General features: G+C 31.7%; 1 protein-coding gene and 1 long non-coding RNA gene across 2 annotated transcripts in view; one reads left to right on the forward strand and one right to left on the reverse strand.

The window, feature by feature from the left end:
- The window catches only part of LOC127734693 (huntingtin-like), a 74,646-nt gene extending 50,485 nt beyond the window's left edge, over nt 1–24,161 (reverse strand). The window contains exons 1-14 of the mRNA XM_052244685.1: nt 24,022–24,161; nt 22,444–22,546; nt 18,157–18,240; nt 17,208–17,328; nt 16,194–16,333; nt 14,561–14,699; nt 13,662–13,803; nt 13,107–13,288; nt 9,574–9,760; nt 7,406–8,095; nt 6,450–6,614; nt 4,048–4,241; nt 3,488–3,589; nt 2,714–2,814 (exon numbers count right to left, since the gene is read on the reverse strand). Coding sequence (XP_052100645.1) covers nt 2,714–2,814; nt 3,488–3,589; nt 4,048–4,241; nt 6,450–6,614; nt 7,406–8,095; nt 9,574–9,760; nt 13,107–13,288; nt 13,662–13,803; nt 14,561–14,699; nt 16,194–16,333; nt 17,208–17,328; nt 18,157–18,240; nt 22,444–22,529 — 2,333 coding nt within the window. The 5' untranslated portion in view covers nt 22,530–22,546; nt 24,022–24,161. The remainder of the gene's footprint in view (nt 1–2,713; nt 2,815–3,487; nt 3,590–4,047; nt 4,242–6,449; nt 6,615–7,405; nt 8,096–9,573; nt 9,761–13,106; nt 13,289–13,661; nt 13,804–14,560; nt 14,700–16,193; nt 16,334–17,207; nt 17,329–18,156; nt 18,241–22,443; nt 22,547–24,021) is intronic.
- Nucleotides 62–19,326, forward strand: LOC127734742 (uncharacterized). The gene is made up of 2 exons (XR_007997737.1): nt 62–112; nt 18,386–19,326. It is a non-coding gene; the product is annotated as an uncharacterized LOC127734742 (long non-coding RNA).
- Nucleotides 24,162–24,674: the final 513 nt, after the last annotated feature.

The raw sequence follows: 24,674 nt of genomic DNA on the forward strand, positions 1-24,674 counted from the left end.
TTGAAAACAATACAATCTAAGATGTCCCTTTTGAAGTTGTTCTACTTTTATCAAAATCAAAAACACAAAAAATAAAATGCTCCGCAGGGCGCAGCTTGATACGACCGCAGAGGTCGAACCCTGAACAGTTGGGGGAAGTATGGACACAACATTCAAGCTTGATACAGCTTTGGATTTGGATTGTGATTAAATATTTGACACAGCATAGGTTTCTAACACAGATTGAATGTGGTCTAAGAACTTAAAAATTTTAAATTGGACATTCACCTATTATGGTCCAATATCCAAAATCTAAATACATGGTTAGATTCAGCATATCAAAGAACCCCAAGAATTCAATTTTTGATGAAATCAAACAAAGTTTAATTTTGGACCCTTTTGACCTCAATGTGGACAAAGTTGATAACTGGGCCCAAAAATCAAAAATCTAAATACATGGTTAGATTCAGCATATCAAAGAACCCCATATATTCAATTTTTGTTGAAATCAAACAAAGTTTAATTTTGGACCCCGATTTGGACCAACTTGAAAACTGGGCCCATAATCAAAAATCTAAATACATGTTTAGATTCAGCATATCAAAGAACCCTAAGAATTCAATTTTTGTTAAAATCAAACTAAGTTTAATTTTAGACCCTTTGGACCTTAATGTAGACCAATTTGAAAACGGAACCAAAAATTAAGAATCTAAATACACGGTTAGATTCGGCATATCAAAGAACCCCAATAATTCAATTTTTGATGAAATCAAACAAAGTTTAATTTTGGACCCTTTTGACCTCAATGTGGACAAAGTTGATAACGGGGCCCAAAAATCAAAAATCTAAATACATGGTTAGATTCAGCATATCAAAGAACCCTATATATTCAATTTTTGTTGAAATCAAACAAAGTTTAATTTTGGACCCCGATTTGGACCAACTTGAAAACTGGGCCCATAATCAAAAATCTAAATACATGTTTAGATTCAGCATATCAAAGAACCCTAAGAATTCAATTTTTGTTAAAATCAAACTAAGTTTAATTTTGGACCCTTTGGACCTTAATGTAGACCAATTTGAAAACGGAACCAAAATTTAAGAATCTAAATACACAGTTAGATTCGGCATATCAAAGAACCCCAATAATTCAATTTTTGATGAAATCAAACAAAGTTTAATTTTGGACCCTTTGGACCTCAATGTGGACCAATTTAAAAACGGGGCCCAAAATCCAAAAACTAAATAAACGGTTAGATTCAGCATATCAAAGAACCCCATGAAATCAAGAATAAAACCCCATTGAAATTGGTCAAGAAATAAGCAATTTATAGGAAGTATCTTCTTTTGCACAATCCTGTGCTATTAAATATTTCTTGCTATTGCGCAATACTGTACAATTGACAATTTCTTGCTATTGCGCAATATTGTGCTATTGGATATTTCTTGCTATTGCGCAATACTGTGCAATTGAAGATTTCTTGCTATTGCGCAATACTGTGCAATTGAAGATTTCTTGCTATTGTGCAATACTGTGCAATTGAAAATTTCTTGCTATTGCACAATACTTATTATATAATAATTTACACATCCTGTTTGGTGTGTATCTCCTACCATATCATTATTATTTGATTTTAAATATAAATCAGAAATAACCAACTTAAAATGGAAAATTTTAAAAGAAACAAAAAAGGAAAAAAAGAAAAAAAAGGAAAAAAAAATAAATCCCCCCCCAAAATTTTTTGAACCCCCATTATGATTCATCACCCCCAAACTCAATCCCAGCCTTCCCTTTGTGGTATGGTACCTTGCAGTACAATTTCAGAGAGATCCATACACTTGAACACAAGTTATTGTCTGGAAACTAGAAAAAAATGTGTTTTTTGGCCCCTTTTTGGCCCCAAATTCCTAAACGTTTAGGGCAATTACCCCCAAACTCAAACCCAGCTTTCCCTTTGTGATATGGAACCTTGTAGTACAATTTCAGAAAGATCCATACACTTACACACAAGTTATTGTCATGAAACTAGAAAAATGCTTGTTTTTTGCCCCTTTTTTGGCCCCTAATTCCTAAAATTTGGAGGCAATTACCCCCAAAATCAATCCCAGCATTCCTTTAGTGATATGGAACCTTGTGGTACAATGTCAGAGAGATCCATACACTAACACACAAGTTATGTCTGGAAGTTACAAAAATGCTTATTTTTGGCCCCTAATTCCTTTACTGTTATTACCATAACCCCCAAAATCAATCCCAACCTTCCTTTTGTGGTATTGAACCTTGTGGTAAAATTTCATAAAGATCCATTCACTTAAACTAAAGTTAGAGTGCGAAAACCAATGTGTCTTCGGACGACGCCGGACGACGCCGACGACGACGCCGGACGACGACGACGCCAACGTCATACCAATATACGACCACAAAAATTTTTTTGCGGTCGTATAAAAACTCAAAGTTAAAGATGTTAACAATTGAAATTCATTGAAACTCATTGAGTTCTGTGATCATATTGGAATCTCAAACATACACAGACTTCTATATGATCCTAGATAAATGAAAACCAAGATTAAATGTAAATGTCTTATCTTGGACTTGGTTCTTTGTATGTTAAGAGCCTAAATACTATATTATGGCATCTTTTAAACTCATTTCAAAAACCTCTGAGTAGCAGTACAATACTATCACAAGTGTTTATGCAGCATTGTGACATACTCTTGTTTCATTAGAACTTACTTGACAAGTGTCTGTGCAGCATTGTGACGCACTCTGGTGTCATCTGAACCAAAATAGGCCATAATGATATCTGACACAACTCGCTTCTGTAAATTTAATTTCTGAAGAAAAAATTAAACAATATATGAGATCTATCGATGGAAAAACATCAAGACATTCACTTTTTATATCCAACAAAGTCAGGATAACATTCTATAGTCACTTGTACATTTTACCTTATTTCCTACTGTCATTATTTTTTATCAACTTCCAAAAATACTCCTTCCTCTGAATTGAGTTTTAAATTTTGTTTGGCAGCTTCTGATATTTATCATTTTTACCTTTTAACAAGCTCTTAACCACCAATTACATAATTCAGTGATGATTTTTTGTCAGAACAAAACTACAAATTCCTTATACTTCATGCATAACAGATATTCAGATTAAACAACAAAGATTTTGGAAAAAAATGATGAGAAACACACTCAAAGTCCTCGATACTTTGTTTGTGGATTGCAACAATCAAATGTCAACTGCGGATTTGATCTTTTTGATTTGCAACTGTACTAAAAGTTTTTTCATTTTTTTTTTTAAATGTTATTTGCCAAATAATCTCTTTTAGTCAGTGACATCAAAAACTTACTGTTAGACAATTACTGGAAAATTGATTTACTTTCTTCAATGGCAGACAAAATAAAATGGTGAATTGCTTTGATACTTCTTTAGTCTTTTGTTACTGGTACAATCTTCTAGTCTTTTGTTACTTAAAAAATTTGTTTTAACTTGTGTACTTACTCCTAGATAGTGATTGTCTCCCTTTTGTACATCGTCACAACAAGATTCTAAATGTGTAACCACTCTGAAGTTGATAGATCCAATCAAATCCAATATCTCTACCTACAAAAAGATACATTGCATCATACAACAAAAGTCTTCTATATCTCTAATATTTGCCAATGAACGTTAAGCAAGCAAAACCAACTAATCAATCTATATCACTATAAACGTTTGTCTAGAGCAGGTATCATTGTTGTGCTAACCAGTACAAATGTTCGACCTTCTAGAAGAAGGCTTACCATGACTAACCAGTACACATTTTCTCTTATCTGAGAGAAGGCTTACATTGGCTTACCAGTATATTTTCTTCTTATCAGAGAGAAGACTTATCTTGACTAGCCAGTACAATCTTTTTCTCATCTGAGAGAAGACTTACCTTGACTATAACCAGTACAAATATTTTCTCTTGTCTGAGAGAAGATTTATCTTGACTAACTAGTACAAGTTTTCTCTTGTCTGAGAGAAGACTTATCTTGACTAACCAGTACATTTTTTTTCTTATCTGAGAGAAGACTTACCTTGACTAACCAGTATGGATTTTCTCTGATTTCCAGTAACTTAAGCAAAGCTTGTAAACCTATGTTACTATCCACACTTAGTAACAAATCATGAATGCATAGTTGTAATGCTGACAATGCCAGTCTGACAGCAACAGAGGAACTGTCATCTAACACACCAAGGATTGTTTCTAATAATGTGGAAATTGTAAGAGCTGAAAAATAAAAATAAAATTATTGATTAAAGGATCAGATACATGTATCTGTCAACAAATAATGTACAAAATTTACTTTTCTTTGATTCCTAGAATACTTAAACCCATTGTCCCTCTTCAATATGATTAAAACAAGAGTGCACACGCTGAAATGTCTTGCCTGCTTTACTGACCATTAATTTTATGTTGAAAGTTTTAAATATAAAGGTTTTACTAAAAGCATTACAGAAACTTAACATCTTTAAAGAACCATGAAAATGAGGTCAAGGTCAGATAAATCATGTCAGACAGCCATATACACCTTACAATTTTTCTATTCACCAAATATAGTTGACCTATTGGTATGCTAATTGAAAAACAGACCAAAACACAAAAACTTAACATTGACAAAGGGGGGCGATAGATACCAGAGGGACAGTCAAACTCATAGATTGAAAATAAACTGACAACGCCATGGCTAAAAAATAAAAAGACAAACAGACAAATAATAGTACACAAGACACAACATAGAAAACTAAAGACTAAGCAACACGAACCCCACCAAAATGAACCATGAAAATAAGGTCAAGGTCAGATTATACCTGCCAGACAGACATGTGCACCTTACAATTATTCCATACACCAAATATAGCTGACTTATTGCTATTAGCTATATAGTATTTGAAAAACAGACCAAAACACAAAAACTTAACAATGACCTTTGAACCATACAAATGAGGTCAAGGTCAGATGATAACTGCTAGGCAGACATGTACACCTTACAATCATTCCATACACCACATATAGTTGACCTATTGCTTATAGTACTTGAAAAACAGACAAAAACACAAAAACTTAATATTGAGCAATGTACCATGAAAATGAGGTCAAGGTCAGATGAAACCTGCCAGACTGACATGTACTCATTCCAATCATTCCATACACCAAATATAGTTGACCTACTGCTTATAGTATTTGAGAAACGGACCTAATCATGTAACTTTAACCTTGATCACTGATCCATGAATTGAGGTTGAGGTCAGGTGAATTCTGTCTAACAGACATGTAGACGTTGCGAGGAACCCATATACCAAATATAGTTATCCTGTTACTCATAATAAGTGAGAAATTCACATGACAAAAAAAAATCATTTTGAACCATGAAAATAAGCTAAGGACAATGGATATATGATTGACGAAAACTTCGTTACATAAGGTATTTGCATACAATATATAAGCATCCAGGTCTTCTACCTTCTTAAATATAAAGCTTTATACAAACAATTTACACCGCTGCCACCAGATAGTAATACCTGTCTCGGATACTGTGACTTTCGACAATAAAAACCAATTAAAATTATTCTAAGAGGTCCTTGGTGAGACAGAGGCCTACGCAGTTTTACATTACTGTAAATACAGAAATGATTGCATTCCTTTATTATATGAGATTGTTGAACAATCAACACGAGTTCAGGAAATGCTAAAAACAAAATTTACAATGCTATCAAAATATAAAATGCAAGTTTTAATTTTTTGCGATTCCTATCATGTTGAAATTTTAGCAATAATAAAACCATCGCAATAATTTCCAAGTATTCAGTATATATTAGTAAAAACTCCTAAAGCCAATCACTATAGTAGGGATTTAACTTCAACCCTTGATCTCTTCAATTGCAAAAGTGACAAGGTGAAATTTGATTTGTATCTTCCAGCTCTTAATTCAACAAAAAATCTAGGTAAGCCATAAATCTTATCTATATCAAATACATAATAAATACTCAAGGGCATATGATACAGAAAAGATCTCTGTGTATTGGAAACAAAGTCAATATTACTATGCAATACCAAAATATGCAAAGAAAATTTTACCTTCTTTACTTACTTTTCGATACATTTCAGGTTCAAATTTGCATGTTTCATGTAAAAACACAAAATTTCATGTTTCAATACTTATCTGAAAAAATAAAACAACTTACAAAACAGAAATAGAAAGAGATATTTTCACTCTATTTTTTGCAAAGTATTCCCTAATTTAAAGGCCTTTCAGAAAGTACCTAAATTGAAGGTTGAATATGAAAAAATCATGTAACCGATTTGATGACGTAAGTGATTTTTGTGTGAATTTCTTATGTTCATCATTAGAAATGTTGCAAAACAATGGGTTAAGTATGGATGCATTATAAATAACCCTTGCTACTTCATCATATGCCTTTAAACTATGAAACTAACCTTTCACATCATAACCAAGAATGACAGTCCACTTGTTAAAGTTGCCTTTAGCTGCCTTCAAGGCTGAACGAACAAAGTTACCAATCAGCAATGTCACATTACCCTTCAACTGTGGGTCAAGGTGACTAGCATATATCATAACATCTTGTATTAACTGATAATGTTCTGAAATAAAATGTGAATCTTCATATCATCAAGTACAAATATTGTTACGGCCTGTCATTGTTAAAATCTCTTTTGTCTGGTTATTTTCATAGCTAATAGTTGATAAGTTTTACTTCAACTTATCCAGAGAGGACAAGATACAAGAATGGAATTACTATTTTTTGAACCAGCCTCATTTTATGGTAATTTGAACATCAAATTATTAAAAATGTCATTTTCAAGATATTTAATCAATGTCATTTCTTGAAAATAAGTACTTAAAAACTTGGTGCTTTTGCAGATGTTTAAATATTTTATTTTAAATATGATGTATTCCTTATTTATACCCATAAATATCTTGCAAAAACCTAAGCAGTATATTATTAATTTGTCATCAAAACATTTTGATTAGACATCCTGTGACACATATTTGAAAGTGAATACTGATACTATTCCCCCCACCCCCCAAATTACAGTTTTTTTATTCTTCTCAAAAAGTGTCTTGAATGGAAACATCAATCTAATGGATTTTCTTTACTAAAGATTGGTCCAATTTAAAAAGTTTAATGTCAAAATGTGATCTCAGACCTACATAAAATTCAATAAATTTTATTGATTTTTACATAAGGTCACAAGGTTATTCTAGATGACACAATATCTGGACTGGCATATGGATTGACAAACAAACAATAATATATGAATTGTGTTCATTTGAAATCAATTTTGACTTGAAATCTTGAAAATCTCGATACAATTAAATGTCAGTATTTCTTGATCAGGCTTGCCATTAAATAAATTTAATTTACACTAACCAGTATCTACATCTTTGAACACATTATGAAAGAATATTTCTGGCAAAATGTTAAGTATACAACTGATACATCCCAAAGCTAACGATTTGATACTGACACGAACTTTCCTGTCAGTTATTATCTCCCCTTTTTGTCCAGCTAGTAAAAATTTACGACAAATATATCTAGCGAAATAAACAATAGGTTTTTCATCATCAGTTAAAGCTCCAATATGATCTAAAAGAATTTCTGTGTCTTTTGAACTAATTTCAGGTTGTTCTGGTGAAATTTCTAATTCAATTTCAGGATTTCCGTTCATGTCCTGCGTAACATTTAACTGTGGCAGAGTTTGATGTGTTGGACTGAGACTCTGAACACTATCTAATGTCTCCTGACTACCAGTTCGCATCTGTGATAAATTGGACTTTTCTGATTTGTCATCATTCAAATCACCGATCGTAAGACCAGAATATTCTGTGTCAGATGTCGTAAACACAACCTGATTGCTGTCACTATCTATTTTTACATTCTCTGACTTCTGCGTCTTTCCATCATCTTCATCCAATATCTTATCAGGTAAAACGTTTTCAAGATCTGACATGAGGTGTGATTGGTCAGCAAGTTCGTCTGCTAGGGATTCAGAAATATCTGTATCATCATCTACAGTAATGTCATCTTCTAATTTAGACATACTTGGTACAGCATTTATCCCTATTAAAATAGCATAAATCAATTTGTTAGATTTTAAGTTATAATTTCAATGATTTACTGTTTGGTTAAATAACCTTATTGACAGCAGTCTTGCACTGTTGTTCTTCCTTTACAATTTGTGCTTTTTAGACTGAAGGATGTTCGCAAAATCTATGAAAAAATAGCAAGGATTTTATAATATTTTCAAAAATGGCTTTTTAAACTTATTTTAATAAAATGATAAATATAGAATAAAGGACTTTTTGTTGGTAATTATGAAAAAAAGAAAATCACTGCAATAATAGAGAAAATAGCAAACGAACTACTTTATCGTGTCGAATGATGGTGAATCACACTTGACGTCACAGACTACATTATGTCATTTGAAATTTTGTCACAGTGCAGAAAACATTGCGTTCTCTTGCACAAAGTATTGAAAATGAATTACGGTAGATTTTCTTACATTTTCTGTTAAAATTTTTGCGAAAAAAATCACACACGATTTTGTAAATGAAAGGGAAAGTAGATCCTTACCAGTGCATTCGCGCATGTCAATTGCAAACTGACCCAATAATTTGTTTTATCACGACCAGTCCACTGATACTAACATTATCAGTGAGTACACATCAAAGGAAAAATGTACAAATTACCGATAAAAAGAGGGGTTAGTGGGCAAAGTTTTTAATGGCACTACATGGATAAAAATAGAGGATTCCAAATATCTGACAAAGATTCACTAATTGGTGTTTCAAAACCTTACTTTAAAGAAGTACAACATTTCGACACAAGGCGTAAGAAGGTATGATATTATTTGTATAGATGAAGTCTCAGTATCACTATTTATAAATGAAGTATTATATGGTATTGTTTTATTGTAGATCTGTTTCTGTAACATGTCATTTAAAAAGGGGGAAGTGCTATCTAAGGATTGATTTTTTGTGTCTTTTTAACCCCATGATAATTCTAGTACCACATTCATCACTTCTTTTTGTTCTTCATGGACATGTAAAAGAAGACTTAACATGGCTGTAAAATGCAAGCTTTTTTGTTCATCTATAAATACCTTCCAGCAGATTATAAATGAAGAACAGCAACAATGTTGATACCTCCATATATATATTCTATTTGCTATAATCTAGTATTTCATAGAAATTTTATCTCATGTACAGCCATTTACAGCCAACAAATTACTTTTAATTTAGCCAACTATAAATAACTTTTATTTTAGCCAACTATAAATAACTTTTGTTTTAGCCAACTATAAATAACTTTTATTTTAGCCAACTATAAATAATTTTTATTTTAGCGAACTATAAATAACTTTTTTTATTTCAACCAGCTATAAATAATGTTTACTTTAGCCAACTATAAATAACTTTTACTTCAGCCAACTATTTACCCAACTAAAAACTTTTGTTTTTCAATCTCTGTTCTAGGTCAACAATCAGGTAATAAAAATGCTCAACATGACTATTGAATGAAACAATGGCATAAGTTACCCAAGTCTGTTGTTTGTGATAACACATCCACCTTGTACACTGTTGTCTTTTTAATACTCCCTTTCGTGTTGAGTATGGAGAGTAACACTGGTGTGGGATGTTTGAATAACTGTTGACACACTTCTAAAGCAGCATTCACAACATTGTGATCTTTATGGTTCATCATGAACACTAATATTTGTAATACCTACATGTATAAGATAAAAACAAAATAATAGCATGAGTTAAAACCCCGGCAAGGGAAGAACATATGAATATAATATGTGTTTTCAGGCATGTATCACCTTCACTGGTGATCCAATGAATGGATCTGTCGTAGAGTTGTCACTTGTTTAGACGTACTTATAAAAACAAAATAATATATACTATAGTGGCTTATTAAAATGACTTCCATTTGGATTATTTAAATACTAGAGATGCTGATTAGGTCAAAAGTACATGAGTACTCACAGAGTCAATCGAGCCATTGTCAAGAACTCACTCGGAAACAGCTGATTCATGTAAACATACTTTTAAAAAATTTATTTTTTCTAGTTTATATTGAAAAGCTTTTTTTCAATCAGAACCTGCAAATTGCATTTACTAAGTTTGATTTAAAAAGACGGTCACAGATTTTGTTCTGATTCTTACCAGTTAAATAATTGTCCTCTAACCACAGTTAAATAATTGTCGTCTAACTCCAAATTTTATAAATCCGAAATAAAAGTATAAGTATTTGACAATAATTCTTGTTTAATGTGCATATCTACAAATCCTTTAATGAGATTGTTTCCTAAGAATTTCTTTCATTGGTTTACACTTTGATAGACAATATTGCCAGAACTACTTTTGTAACCTATGTAAACATTATGTCGATTTCAATGGGTTATATATTCATATGTGATTCATATGAAGAAATGCTGGGGTTCCACGAAACTAAAACTTAAAGAAATAAACTGTTAACACAGAGATATGTCTCGCCTATTTGTTATTTTGATAATGCAAATGTTGAAATTAAAATAGCAATACTTTAACATGTAAGTTATGCAAATATTCAAAGTCAATGAACCATGACTGAAGGTACAGGGCTAAACAATCTCCATGGAAATGAGATGTGCCAATGCTAATACAACTGCAAACCAAATACCATTGACTTTTCATAAGTCGTTCCCTTAAAACAAACCTAAACACAAACATTAACTTGTAAACTATGTAAAAGTTTCAAAGTCAATGAACCATAATTAGGGGGTGGGGTTATATAATCTCCATGGAGATGAAACTTGCAAATGCCAATACATTTGCATACTAAATATCATTGACTTAACATTAGTGGTTCATCTTGAACTGACCTAATCACAAACCAATACATGTAAACTAAGCAAAAGTTTCAAAGTCAATAGACCATGACTGAGGGGTAAGGACCAAATATTCTCCATGGAAATGAGATGTGCTAATGCTTATACAATGCATACCAATTATCATTGACCTACCACTAACAGTTACCCTTAAACTGACCTAATTACAAACTAATACATGAAAACTAAGCAAAAGTTTCAAAGTCAATAGACCATGAATGAGGGGGCAGGGCCAAATAATCTCCATGGAAATGAGATATGCCAATGCTTATACAACTGCATACCAAATATCATTGACCTACCACTAGTGGCTCCCTATAAACTGACCTAATCATAAACTAATACATGTAAACTAAGCAAAGTTTCAAAGTCAATAGACCTTGACTGAGGGGCAGGGCTAAATAATCTCCATGGTAATGAGATGTGCCATTGTTAATACAACTGCATACCAAATATCATTGACCTACCATTAGTGGTCCCCCATAAACTGACCTAATCACAAACTACCGTTAAATTCGTTAAATAAGCCGCAGGTTTTTTTCTCTGTCATTGTCCCTGCGTGTTATACTCAGGTGCGCTTTATGTATGTATTTTTTTCAGTTTCAGGGCAAGCGTGAAAAAAAATATATATCTGTATTTTTTTTTATGGAGATCGTCAGATTGTCAAGTGCTTGCAGTGACTTGATAAATTGTTCATGTGGCATATTTTGTTATGAATAAAAATATATATACTTTATCATTTGTTCTTTATTTCATTGTTGGCTTACGGAGTTGATAACCATGTGTTTATTACATAAACAAAGAAAGATAACCGTGTTTGAAAGAGGTACCATACAGGATATTAATTGTGTATTTACAATAAATATGTAATTGTTTGTTGTTGTAATGTGTTTTTAAATAAAATCTTCTTTAGAAATAACAAAGGAAGTGATTGTGTTTCTTTCCAATATTTCAAGTCTCTTTTAATGACGATGGTGATAACCATGTGCTGAAATGAACCCTTTAAAGTGTTTCATAAACAAAGAAAGATAAGCGTGTTTGAAAAGAGGTACCATACAGGATATACTATTGAGGAGTAACTGCTTGTTGTTTTATTGTTTCAAAATGAAATATCTTTATGAAATATTGTAGCCACATATTGGTGTAAGAAATAAAAAAAATGAATATTAATTTTCATAATTCAATATGCTAAGACATTTATATATCGCCGTCTTATTTGAATTCCCCTTTCCGTGGCCCATCTCACTTTCAGTTAAAAATAGACAATGACTTGCAGAAACTGAATGGTTTTGTTGCAGTTTTCAACCAAGTTTAAATTGAAAAATGTTTGTTACTTATAAAACTTAAACTTTTATTTTATAAACAACAATAAAATTCTTTAGATTTAATTTAATAATTTTTTTCCTGACTTATGGGTGAACAGTTTTCACACGTGGGTACAGGTAATTAAGTAGGTCATAATCAAGGTAAACAATGGCAGTTTTATGGCTTGGGTAACTTTTAAATGAATACCTTTTCAAGATTAATTAAAATCCTTGATTCCAATTCAAACAATAAATAAGCAATCAACACCGAACTAATTTTAATCAAAACAACAAGGTTCAATGGACACCCAAGCTGTCAACACATGGCCATTGTTGACAAAAAACAACTAATGAATCTGGCATGATTAAAACAATAAGAAAATTATAATAATTTTATTAACATTTATTTATTTTAATATGAAACAAATAAATATATACAAAATGTCTTTCAACTTTCTCAACAATCTGAAAATAAAAATGAAACATGTTACGGAGTGAGTTACAAGAAGGAGTGAACTTTCATTACGCTAAGGTCAGTAGAATGCATGTACGTTTTCTTCAGGGTGCGCTTTATATGCAGGTGCGTTTTATGTAAGGAAAAAAACAATCCTCACCCCCAAAAACGGCCGTGCGCCTTATTTAGGGGTGCGCTTTTTAATCCGCAAAATACGGTAATACATGTAAACTAAGCAAATGACGCCGGAAACAGCATACCTATGTCTCGCTTTTTGACTCCGTCAAGGCTAGACAAAAACAACAAATGTTTGGGTTTAGAATTACAAGGATAAAACACATTTTTCCTAGAGATAAATGATGTGTAAACTGAGATAATGCACTCACAATCTTTCCATAAAAGTTTGATTAGAAAATTGCATTTAATTCGATAGTATGTTACCTTTATCAGCTGTTCTTTATTTCCTGTATCCTCTTTATCTTTAGTTGTATTTCCAAAACTTCCCTTCATTCCATGATCTTGATTGGCAGGGTCAGACAAATGGGGGATCAAAGTTCTAAGACACAGCAGAATACCAAGCAATAGGTATTGTGGCTGGTCACCATCAACTGGTATTACATAATCTGTAATATCAAAAATGACATAAATTAACTAGATTATGTCAGATAGGTTATTTGGGAACTGATACATAATGAATTTACCAAGCACAACACCAGTGAACACAGAAAAGGGCAATGTCAGATAGGTAAGTGAGGACAGACAGTTGAGGAATTTCACATAAAAGAGAAAAAGATAGACAATAATTGTTTGAACGTTGCTAGGTAAATTCAGAATAAAACCCTATTACAAGAAAACCTGTGTTATGTTGAGAATGTTTAACTTTATTTTACTTTATATGCCATTTCAATATTAAATGTAAGACACCAAAATGAAAAAGACAAAATATAATTTCAAATTATAAATGAGCTGGCACTACCAATTATTAAACTGACTTACCTACAAGTATTCCCAGTAAGTATTTAAAGAATGACCCTGGACTCCTACTGTAACGACAGATCAATACTAAACTAGAGGCAGCATTCCTTCTACATGATGCCAGGTTTGATCGCAGATTTGGTAAAAATGCTTTCAGGAGGGCCTACAATATAATATATACATCTAAAAAAGTAATGGATTTAACTTTTTGACCCTATTTTTTGCACATATTGTAACAGTCATCAACACTACCCTTGTATAACATATATATTCATGCATTCACTGTATAAAAAGACTTACAAGAATGTCAGTGTTGTCCAAACATTATGGTAATGTGATGTTATATTGCTTGAATGTCATGCTATCTCATATGATTTTCTTTTAGGTTTTGTTATGGATGTGATGCTATAATTTCTTGAAAATAAGAGTCTATTCCAAAATTCCCAGTTTACTAGAATGTTATATGAGATCCATGGTATGTTTGGTTTTGGGATACTTTTTTTAGTTATCTCCCTTTGAAGGACTTTAATCTAGTGTTTCAATCTACAGGTAATTTTTCTTAGACTTGGTACATTATATAACATACAAGCAAAATTGGTCCCCTTGTCCAGTTCCATTACACAAAAAATCTGATAATTGTCAAAATGTAACATTCAAACTTCAAACTGAAACTATAACAAATCATGTTTACCAGGTACATGGACATTTAACATGTACTTGTGAGTGAAAAAATATGGAAATTTAACATGTACTTGTGATTTAAAAGAATTATCCAATATGGACATTTAATACATACTTGAAAGAATATGGACATTTAACGTGTACTTGTAAGTGAAAGAATATGGACATTTAATGTGTACTTGTAATTGAAAGAATATGGACATTTAACATGTATTTGTGAGTAAAAGAATGAACCTTACTTTAACCTCTGATTCTGTTGCAAAGCTCATTAATGGAGGACAGATTTTCTGCATGGCTATTGACAATGTTTCTTGGATAGCTTCATCTTCTCTCTTGCATATCCTTGCCAAACATGGTAATAAGTTCACTATATATGGTCTGGAAATATAGAAATAAGTTAAAAGATACAAGTGTGTATGATGGGGTAAAATTCATAATCAAAGAACAGAAAACATCATGGCTGAGAGAAAATAGATAAAATTTTGTATGATAATTTGTAATTACTACCTATTTCTATGGTACCCTCTAAATAAAGAAATGTTCCAAGTCCAAAGACCATGATTTTGTCAAAAGTATATTAACCAAAAAATCAATTAAAAAATCTTTTACGAAATCTTCCAAGCTCTCCCCCTCCCCTGAAATGAACTGCTTAGCTGAGCGCAGCTGGATACGCCCACAGAGGTCCAACCCTGAACAGTTGGGGCAAAAATGGACACAATATTCAAGCTTGATACAGGTCTGAATTTGGATTGTAATTAAATATTTGACATATTATAGGTTTCTGAATAAATGTAGTCAAAGAACTTGAAATTGGTTATATGAATTGAATTTATCTTCAATTAAAGATTTCTTGCTGTTGTGCAATACACTGTGCTGTTGCGCAATACTTAGTAAATCTATTGTCAGACTATAAACAAATATAGTTCAATGTCTTCTCAATGTCATATTTGAAATTTAGGGAGATTACATCAATAGCTATAAATAATTCACCAAAGTTTCATGAGAACTGCTGAAAGCATTTTTGATTTATTGTCCAAAAACTGGAAAATCCCCCCTTTTTTAATGAATAAAACCCCATAACTCAGAAATGTAAAATCTAAAATTTATAAAATTCTAAAGGGAGCTTACATCAACAGATATAAACAATTCACCAAAGATTCATGAGAACTGCTGAAAGCATTTTTTAGTTATTGTCAGAAAACTGGAAAATCACCCTTTTTTATGAATAAAACCCTGTAACTCGAAAACGTAAAATCTTAAATTTATAAAAATCAAAAGGGAGCTCACGTCAATAGATATAAACAATTCACCAAAGTTTCCTGCATATTGGTGAAAGCATTCTTGAGTTATTGTCGGAAAACTGGAAAATCCCCCCTATTTTAATGAATAAAACCCCAAAACTCAGTAACGGTAAATCTGAAATTTATAAAAAACTAAATGGAGCTCACGTCAATAGATATAAACAATTCACCAAATTTTCATGCATATTGGTTAAAGCTTTTTTGAGTTAATGTCCGACATGTTGACGACGGACGGACAGACGGTCAACGGTATACCATAATACGTCCCATAAAAGGGCGTATCAAAATATATTTGCATTCCCAAAGCAGTTATCACAATATGAACAACCATTGAAATGATTTATTGCTTTCTGTTACTTAATTTCACCAAAACAAGTTAGTATTCAAGGAAAGGGATATTTGGAAAAGTTTAGGTTTAGTGTATGTATTAGTTGATGTTCTTGTAAAAATATTGTGACTCATACCAGATATTTTACAATACTAATTTAATGAAAACCGGATAATCAGTATATTCCATAATATTTTACAAATTTTACAAAAGACATTATCTATAAAACATATTTTGTGATACCTGCTCTTCTGTGGTCTTATCAGATGTGCCATGTCAGCAAATCTCCATACAGCTGCTCTTAAACTTCTAGATGCACCATTCTTCTTTATTTCTTTATATAACTCTACCTGTAATCTTCCTAAATTTGTCTCTAACAGGACCTAAGAATGATATGAATAAAAACTACATGTCAGACTAATCTGTATTACACATTTTTTGCATTCAAAAATAAATAAATGTTTATTCATAAGAGGGATGTCTAATGCAAAGTTGGTGTTGTAGTGTTTATGTTTGCCAATCTTGCATTCAGCCTCACTATTGCAAAGCAGTAGAATTTACTAAAAATATGTAGCTGAGCTTGAAAATCTTCCAAACAAACTATTGCCTCTTACACAGTAGGACCAATGTGGCTAAATATGGAATCCACCTAGAGGTGGAAAGTTGAAAAATGGGCACATTGTAGCCAAAGGCAAAAAACAGTCTTTGGAGTAGATTAGGTCACTAAAAGTATGATATGAATGGCCTAGGGAACTAAACAGTCCTCGATACCCACAAACCAAGTCCCTAGCTATGAATTAAATTGCTCCAGTATTTTGTGGATATTTTTGAACAAAAAGGTGAAGAAATCAAATTGCTGTCACAAACTCAGGAAAATGAAACTAGTTAGTTAAATGCAAGCAAAAGGAGGAAAATACCACTGCAGCAAAAACAACCTGCAGGAATCAGTTTTTTTACATGGCTTATCACCAGGCAGAGTAAAATGCCTAGATTACAGAAATGCAAGATACATTGGGAAGACAGCAGAATACTATCCCTTAGCTCTTAGAGTTTATTGTCACCAATGGAAGAAAGTCTAAGGAACATTTTAATACTGACATCCTTACATACACCAAAACACAACTTGAGTATAGAAAGTTGGAATGTAAGAACAATTAGCTTCACAGAAAAAAACCCAGATAGATTCTTTCTCTTCATACATCTTTATAAATTTGTTTCTTAAATTAGACCTAGAAATGATTCCATGACAACCCTTACCTTTATCGATCTGTTAATGCATTCATCTCCTACCATTCGTACATCTGACTCAGCGTCATCACATAAACCTAGAAATGTTTCCATGGCAATTCCAAGGAATTTTGGAAAATCTGTGATTGCTCTGGTAATAAAAATTAATTCTTAAATGTAACAAATATTTTGGAAATTATTTCATTTTTACTTTTTTTACTGAAGCAAAACCTTTTCTCCAATCTCTCCTGTTTTTCTGCAGTTATTAGAAACAAAATAGCTCAAAAGTAGTAGAATTAAATGAATAAATATGATTTGTACATATAATTGATCAAATAATTGATAAATTTGTAGAAAAAAACCATAAATTGACTTCAATCAAAGTCCATTTTAAATGTTCAATTTGATTGCAGTGTAATTTCAAAATTATAGTTGTCCCTTTATCCAACAGGAGAAGCTATAAAAGCCTATACTATAAATAATTCTGGCCATTCATTTTAACAAAATATATAAAACATGAGCTTTTGCTGTTTTAAAATATTACAATTGCAACAGTTCTTGTCATACTATTTAAGACATGCTTGATTCTCATTGCAGTAAACATATTTGAATGCCTGCATAGAAATTTAGCATTTTTGTGAAACAAAGCATGTTTGCTATTTAGTTTTAGAATGTTATTTCATTTATCATGTTTATCAATGTTTTCTATTAATATTTTAATGGCTCTTTTTTCAATGAATTTGTGGGTTTCCATGAACGTTACTATCATTTATATACAATTACATTTCAATTCACTGTTTCAGAATCTAATGCATTCTGGGTAATATTTTCAAAAGTGTACACCAAAACATTGATTGGTTTAGTAAGGACTAAACAATGGAAATTCAACCAATGATGTTACGTTATTTTCATTTTGGTGTACGAACAATGAGATTACCCATAGTCCTTTAGATTCTAAAGAGGCAAATTACTACAGTACCTCATGTTCGTTGCACAAATGCAATCTGCTACTATGTTGCAGTTTAATATTTTATCTTTCTTTGTAACCACGACATCTTTCTTCCTAAAAATAGAAAAATATGATACTAGTACCTGGGGTATAAATAGTAAAGTAGAAGGACATATCTTTACTACCAAGAAAATAAAATCATTCCACACATAATGCAAATAAAATGCTTCGCTGGGCGCAGCTTGATACGACCGCAGAGGTCGAACCCTGAACAGTTGGGGCAAGTATGGACACAACATTCAAGCTTGATACAGCTCTGAATTTGGATTGTGATTAAATATTTGACACAGCATAGGTTTCTGACACAGAAAGAATGTGGTCTAAGAACTTGAATTTTTTTTAATTTACCTATTATGGTCCAATGTCTAAAATCAAAATACATGGTTAGATTCAGCATATCAAAGAACCCCATATATTCAATTTTTGTTGAAATCAAACAAAGTTTAATTTTGGACCCCAACTTGGACAAACTTGAAAACTGGGCCCATAATCAAAAATCTAAACACATGTTTAGATTCAGCATATCAAAGAACCCCAAGAATTCAATTTTTGTTAAAATCAAACTAAAGTTTAATTTTGGACCCTTTGGACCTTAATGTAGACCAATTTAAAAAACAGGACCCAAAATTAAAAATCTAAATACACGGTTAGATTTGGCATATCAAAGAACCCCAATAATTCAATTTTTGATGAAATCAAACGAAGTTTAATTTTGGACCCTTTTGACCTCAATATGAACCAATTTGATAGCGGGGTCCACAAATAAAAAATCTAAATACATGGTTAGATTCAGCATATCAAAGAACCCCATATATTCAATTTTTGTTGAAATCAAACAAAGTTTAATTTTGGACCCCAATTTGGACCAACTTGAAAACTGGACCAAAAATCAAAAATCTAAATACATGTTTAGATTCAGCATATCAAAGAACCCCATATATTCAATTTTTGTTAAAATCAAACAAAGTTTAATTTTGGACCCTTTGGACCTTAATGTAGGCCAATTTGAAAACTGGACCCAAAATTAAAAATCTAAATACACGGTTAGATTCGGCATAACAAATAAATAAATGTGGTCAAAGATTTTACAAATCTAATGCGCCATACTGTGCAATTAAAGATTACTTCTTGAAATTTTTGCAGATATTTTTACTGGTCTTCCTTTATAAATATGCATTTCTTTAAACATAATTTAAAAGCAGTGTAAGGGAAGTAACCAAAACGTTGTATTTGGATTACCTCCCTTACACTGTTTTGAATTATCTTAATTGTTCATTAACCATTACTTTATACATAATTTAAAAGCAGTGTAAGGGAGATAATTTCAATGATGTATTTGATTTATCTCCCTTACACTGCTTTAATAATCAAGTAGATTTGTAATTTGTATGATGTTATTTTTAATGAAACTGTTTTACTGCCTGGCCCTTTTATAGATAAATTTAAAGTATCGGTTTTGCTCATTATTGAAGGCTAAATAGAATTTTCAAATAAGTCTTTAATGGCTTTTATGTTAAAACAATGACAAGATAGAAAAAATGTCTATTTTTTTATTTATGTATCAGCATTCTCCTTATGACGTCAAAACTAGTATTAATATCAATTTTCCACCAAATTCAATGAAAACAAACAGCGCGTTCATTGACAAAAAAGATCTTGCAACATTATGTGTACTATACCAAATTACAGATCTGATTTTAATATTTAGTTTGTTGAAAATGCTGCCCTATGATTCATAAGCCTAAATTTATTTGAAATCCAGATGATTTAGTCAAATACACAGAAATCTATATATGCTTCATTTGAAAAATCTTTCTATTTCACTTTCTTTCATGTTTATTTATCAATCTTAAGAAAAAATTTCATCCTGAAATCATGCCAAAAATAATCACAACCGAAGGAAATATACAATACAATCAACAGTAACAGGTTTTTTCCCACAAGATATAAATGTTTTCCTAAATCATTAAATTATTTTACATAACAAACAGACAATAGTTGTACAAGTTAGAAGCTTAATCATCTTCTCAAAATATTAATTTTAATATTTTTTGTCCTTGAGCCTATATCACCCTTGCTCAGTCACTCTGTAATTCTTGTATCGAAGCTTTGAGATGTGAGCAGAACTTATTAGCGACGTCACAATGTTTGAAGAAAAGTTATCAGTGATGACACAATGTGTGAGAAGAAATTATCAAGCTAAATTTTGGCAAGCTTAAAAATGTTTAAAAATAGAGAAATAAGACCATAAAACTAGCATGATAAACAGATAATCAGGTTTTCCGCATATAGATATCGTGTAAAATATACATAATATATAGATATAAGAAGATGTGGTATGAGTGCCAATGAGACAACTCTCCATCCAAGTAAAAATTTATAAAAGTAAACCATTATAGGTCACAGTACGGTCTTCAACACGGAGCCTTGGCTCACACCGAACAGTAAGCTATAAAGGGCCCCAAAAAATTACTAGTGTAAAACCATTCAAACGGGAAAACCAACGGTCTAATCTAATAACCAGTGTTCTCTCGTGGCCCTTAATGGACCGCGGGCCCGCGATGTATAATTTTTTACCGTGGTGGTACCGTTCTTACCGCGATGTATAATTTTTCTCCGTGGTGCTAAAATTTTCAGTTAAAAAATCGTAAATCGGTAAAGTTTTAAACGACTTGTTAAATCTTTTTCGTGCGGTATAAAACTCCAGGTGAGATTTGACCAGTTCAAACCAGTTCAACACGGATTGTTTACACCACGTGATCGATTTACCTTTATGAGGTTAACCTTTGTTGATTGGATTTAATCGATGTAATTAACACTTTTTACATGATTCTTTTGTGTTTTAATTTAGAGATCATAACTTTATGATCAAAGATAACTATTTTAAGGCTTCACTCACCACCTGACAAGTCGGCAAATACTTTGTACACAAACCGTTTTGACCCGATAGTTGTACATACGACGGTACATATTTTGTACATTATAAAGTTAGCTCAATACTTATATTATAGTTTTATATGTCTCTGATTAAACCATGGCAAAAATTATCTTTAATTATGACATAGTTATTGCATGATATTCCGGTTTCAAACTGTCAACAAGTAATTCAAAGGGGAAGGATCATATGACCCAGTTAGTTCACGTAGAATATTCAAGATTATTTACAATTAACTGCAATCTATTCTATTTTATAAATAAAATGCATGACTGTACCTTCAAACTGGATATCTATATCCATATGATCATTAATGAATAACAGAAGTGATCTTGCAATTTTAATCCATAAGCACATGTTAAATCTATTTATATCTACTTCCTGTCATTTTGGTGGGAAAATGTTGTTGATATTGAATATAACTTATAGATCTATAGACCTAAGATAAATTTATAGATTTAGGAATTTTTTTTAAATGGATCATGACAAATAAAGATTTAGATTTCAGTGCAGTATTAAGTCTGTATATATGTTTGATTATCACCAAAGACAAGAAAGGTTAATATTTACATGTACATGAAATCTATGGCAAAATGTTTTAAAATTTATGAAAAATTTCTTTTTATTAAAATTTAAGATAGAAACTGGTTCAAATTATAACACAATTTTGTTCTTGTTAATTTTATATCTCCTTATGACAGGAATCCTTTCACATACAACAACTTTCTTTCTAGAAACTAGAAAGTTTTTTAAATTGAACATTTTTGTTCTCTTTTGAATCTGGGAACAGTATATCTAACAATATATATGTTCCTGTTTGAATGATATTTTATTTTTATTGATCATGGATTTTATATTTAATTACTTTAAATTTAGATGAATATCATGTAATGAATCATGTTTTATTTATTTTTAAAAAATATTAAAAGTATACAAACTGTTAATTGATCTTTTTAACCAATAATATTCTGACATACATGTAACACAGTACCACAGAATTAAAACAAGAGACATAAAAACTGCAGTAACTAGAAATATAGCGACGCCACGCGACACAACTGATTGTATGAATCATTTCACCAAGCTGTTCACACGCGTTACCCTGGTGCTATCAAAAAATCCTGGGGAGAACACTGTAATAACCCATATTCTATCAATAGTATGATTGGAATTTTATATTGTAAGGAACACATCTGAATGATTTATTTCATTTGCTTCAGAAAAGACTTTTATGTTTAGTAAGGACAATTGAAGTCATGGTTACAGCTGCAAGCTTCCAGCATGCAAGTTAAACCATACAATATTGACAAGAGTTAACTTACTTAGAGGATTCCTCTGTAGATGTCCCTTGTGGATGAAATACTTTTAAGGCTTCAAATGCCTTTATCAACTTCTCTATTGTTGCCATTTCTAGAGGAACTAAACCTAAAAAGGAAAAGAATAACAGGAGATTATTTAACAATTGATTTCAATTTCAGAAACCATCTATGGACAATGCAAATATTATTCTGTGAAAAGAAGACCGTTAAATATTCTTTGGAATTATAATTATTATAATAATAACACATGTAAATGCAACTGTACCAGGTCAAGTACCATAAAATTTTAAAAAATTGTAATGTCCTGCTTTTTGGATCAGGGTAAAGGTAAAGGTTGAGCATAGCCAGTTTAGACAATTCTAATTTCTTTTCAGGTCCCTTTTGGTTACATAGCTCAAAGTAGTTATACATCCTAGACTTTCAAATTTTTGGTTTTGAGAGATCCTGATGAATTTAAAAATCCAGAAAAGTGGACAATACTTTTAATTATTCAAGCTTGTCTATTTGAGTATTGATGGGGGGGGGGGGGGGGGGGGGGGGCGCATATATGTGAAAATAAGAATGAAATTATTTCTTCGGTGAATATTGCAGGAAAGATAAAGTCTTTGATGTGAACTGACTGTTTTTGGCTTTCTTTCTTCCTGCATATAAAAAGAACAAGTTTCACTTTTGGTAAAATATGAATTAAGACTGGCCAACAACATGTACAGTTCCCTGTGAGAAAAAGAAATAATTTTCGTTTTATCTACTTGGTAGGCCTTTTACATGTGATTCTGACAACAGATAAAGGCGTGTTACACACCATTTTGTAGATAATTAAATGTAGATTTACGACATAACAAGTTTCAGTGCTATAGACAACTGTGGATTCAAAATAAAGCGGAAAGTTCATGACTGGGTGTTATTTCTCAAAAACATGTGTTGGGTACTTTGTGTTATATTACAGTATAAAGGTTATTTTTTTCAGAGACAAGTGCCTGTGGATGAACATTTCAACTTCAAGGTCTATATATTCGATCTTTTATTTAAAGTTATAATAATTTAATTAAGGGTTATATTTTTTAACATGAAGAAGAAATGTACCATGATTTCTTTTCGTCACTGTCTTCTCTGTGAATTCAAATATTTATATCAAAATAATAGTATAGTCAAATAAATGTCTCATCTATCTACAATGAAAATATTCGTCAAAGGCCAGCTTCTTTTACCGTTCACACCTTTTATATTATTATAAAATTCATAAACATTTATGAATTACAATTCATATTCATCTTTATTTTTATTCCTTTTTAATATTTTTTATTGGGGCCGGATCGACATGAAAGCTATCTAACCAATATATATGTTCCTGGGTCAGGCTGGGATCTCCAAAGCAGTTCCTGCTCCACTTGTGACACCTGTTGTACTGCTAATGCAAGTAAGAATCCGGTGATAAAGTGGCATTCGGCAATGTCAAATCGAGCAACAGATGGGATTGTGGTTACGACAAGTGGAAAAATATTATGTCCGTGTGTGTGAAATTATCATGGTCATAAGACTTGTATGATTACTGATCTTGACAAGAAATGGATAATATTTAACCTTTCTAGCTAGGACATGGATCACCAAAACGTCAGATTAAAGACTGGGGCAATCGAAAATATAGGAACGATTGCTGTCATTGTAGCTTTCGCTGTGTTTTTCTTTACAGTAGAGTGGTCTGGTTGATCAATAATATCTTACACCGGAAGTTTAATTTTATGGTCACTAATCTAGGTTTTTCGCCCCAAATTCAGTTCGTCCTCAATGTGGTTTCGTTCCCGATTTAAGTTCGCCACATGTAGTTGGTCCCGATATGGACAAACTGGTGTAGAAAGAATACCAACAAGTGTTATAATTACACATTTTTAATAGAATCCTTGCTAGTTAACAAAGACCAGAAAAAGGAAATAAACGGGACAAAATATGAGGAACAATAAAGCTTCACTTGTAAATCTCCGAGGCCCAGTTGATACGATAGTCCCGGACTTGTATTTCCTATCATGATTTCCTTGATAGATAAGATAAGATAATGCTTATTTCATTAAAGTGTCACATATTGATCTCACAAGTAAATATACATGTTCAATACACAAAACAATTAAAACAAATATCAATACCCAGCCTATATATAGACTTACGAGACGTGACTAAATTTACAATTAAACACATTAAAAATATATAATTTATAAGTTATTTACAAGCTTGGGTTAAAT

Source organism: Mytilus californianus, unplaced genomic scaffold (assembly GCF_021869535.1).
Source record: "Mytilus californianus isolate M0D057914Y unplaced genomic scaffold, xbMytCali1.0.p SCAF_3, whole genome shotgun sequence".
NCBI lineage: Eukaryota > Metazoa > Mollusca > Bivalvia > Mytilida > Mytilidae > Mytilus > Mytilus californianus.